The sequence below is a fragment of the Choloepus didactylus genome, chromosome 4, assembly GCF_015220235.1.
Source record: "Choloepus didactylus isolate mChoDid1 chromosome 4, mChoDid1.pri, whole genome shotgun sequence".
In the NCBI taxonomy this organism is placed as follows: domain Eukaryota; kingdom Metazoa; phylum Chordata; class Mammalia; order Pilosa; family Megalonychidae; genus Choloepus; species Choloepus didactylus.
Window position 1 is genome coordinate 149,427,870 of NC_051310.1, and position 1,879 is coordinate 149,429,748.

The following is a 1,879-nucleotide window of genomic DNA, read 5'->3' on the forward strand; positions in this document are numbered from 1 at the left end:
GTCCGTGGACCGCTTTTCAGTAGCACTGCTTCAGGGAAACCAAATGTGGATAAACTGTAACCCCTGCCTTCAAGAAGCTCAGAGTCTACTTGTGAGTTAGAACTTTAACCAGTTCATTACAATACAAGGAATAGTCAACTAAACAGTAGTAATATGAAGAAGACTTCACAGATGTGGTAAACGTTTAGTAAGCCCTGCAGGTAAATATATTCCCAAAGTGGGGAATGCGGAGGAAGGGAGGAGAGGTCTCTGCCACACCAAGGATTTTAGGCTTGGAAGTGGATGAAATAGTAATTAATTTTGTGTGACTGGGGCCAGGCTATGTTAATCTTGTACCAAATATCATAAGGGTTTGTGGTTGAGTTGCAGTTACCCAGGTTGACCATCTTGTATCCCATGAGGAACATTAGAGCATCTACCCCGGGAGGAGGAAGAAGAGGGGTATTAAATGCAGAGATGACCTGGTGACTGAGAGCAGCTGCACAGGACAGCCACCAACTTCTCGGTGTGACCATATTTCAAAGGCCATGAGTGTATTAGGTCAGATGTAATGCTTAAATGGAAATAGGCTCTCATAATGTTGACTTCTCCCTCCTAGTTTGTAAGTATCATTATCATAATTTGTATTTTTTCCTATTCACTTCCTTCAGGTGGCCCTGGGAACAAAGGCAATGGATGGAGTGAATCACTCTGTGGTGTCAGAGTTTGTGTTCCTGGACCTCACCAATACATGGGAAATCCAGCTTCTGCTCTTCGTGTTCTCCTCCGTGCTGTATGTGGCAAGCCTGGTGGGAAACTCCCTCATCGTGCTCACGGTGACTGCTGACCGTCACTTACACTCCCCCATGTACTTTCTGTTGGCCAACCTGTCTCTAATTGACCTGGGAGTTTCTTCTGTCACTTCTCCCAAGATGATTTTTGACATTTTCAGAAAGCATAAAGTCATTTCCTTTGGAGGCTGCATCACTCAAATCTTCTTCATCCACGTCATTGGTGGTGTGGAGATGGTGCTGCTCATAGCCATGGCCTTTGACAGGTATGTGGCCATATGCAAACCCCTCCACTGTCTGACCATCATGAGCCCACGGATGTGCATTTTCTTTTTAGTGGCTGCCTGGATGGTTGGCCTTGTTCATTCTGTGGTTCAATTGGCTTTTGTAGTAAACTTACCCTTTTGTGGCCCTAATGTGTTGGACAGCTTTTACTGTGACCTTCCTCGGTTCATCAGACTTGCTTGTACAGACACCTACCGCCTGGAGTTTATGGTCACAGCCAACAGTGGATTCATCTCTGTGGGTTCTTTCTGCATATTGCTCATTTCCTACATTGTCATCATCGTCAGCGTTCAGAAACACTCTTCAGCTGGTTTATCCAAGGCTCTGTCTACACTCTCAGCTCATATCACTGTCGTAGTTTTGTTTTTTGGTCCTTTGATATTCTTCTATACATGGCCATCTCCCTCCACACACCTGGATAAGTTTATGGCCATTTTTGATGCATTTCTCACTCCTTTCCTGAATCCTATCATTTACATATTCAGGAATCAAGAAATGAAGGTGGCAATGAGGAGGGTATGCAGACAGCTAGTAAGTTATAGGAAGATCTCTTAAGTGATTGACTGCCTTTTTTTTTTTTTTTTTTTAATCTTCATTTTATTGAGATATATTCACATACCCCGCAGTCATACAAAACAAATCGTACTTTCGATTGTTTACAGTACCATTACATAGTTGTACATTCATCACCTAAATCAATCCCTGACACCTTCATTAGCACACACACAAAAATAACAATAATAATAATTAGATGAAAAAGAGCAATTGAAGTAAAAAAGAACACTGGGTACCTTTGTCTGTTTGTTTCCTTCCCCTACTTTTCT

General features: G+C 42.6%; 1 protein-coding gene across 1 annotated transcript; it reads left to right on the plus strand.

Moving 5' to 3' along the window:
* The first annotated feature begins 668 nt into the window (after window positions 1-668).
* LOC119533405 (olfactory receptor 4F3/4F16/4F29-like) lies at window positions 669-1,610 on the plus strand. The gene has a single exon (XM_037835448.1). The coding sequence runs from the start codon at window positions 672-674 to the stop codon at window positions 1,608-1,610; it is 939 nt and encodes a 312-aa protein (XP_037691376.1). The 5' UTR covers window positions 669-671.
* The last annotated feature ends 269 nt before the right edge of the window (window positions 1,611-1,879 follow it).

What these genes read in the sequence shown, in the direction of transcription:
- LOC119533405 (XM_037835448.1), top strand. Translation starts at nt 672, where the DNA reads ATGGATGGAGTGAATCACTCTGTGGTGTCAGAGTTTGTGTTCCTGGAC.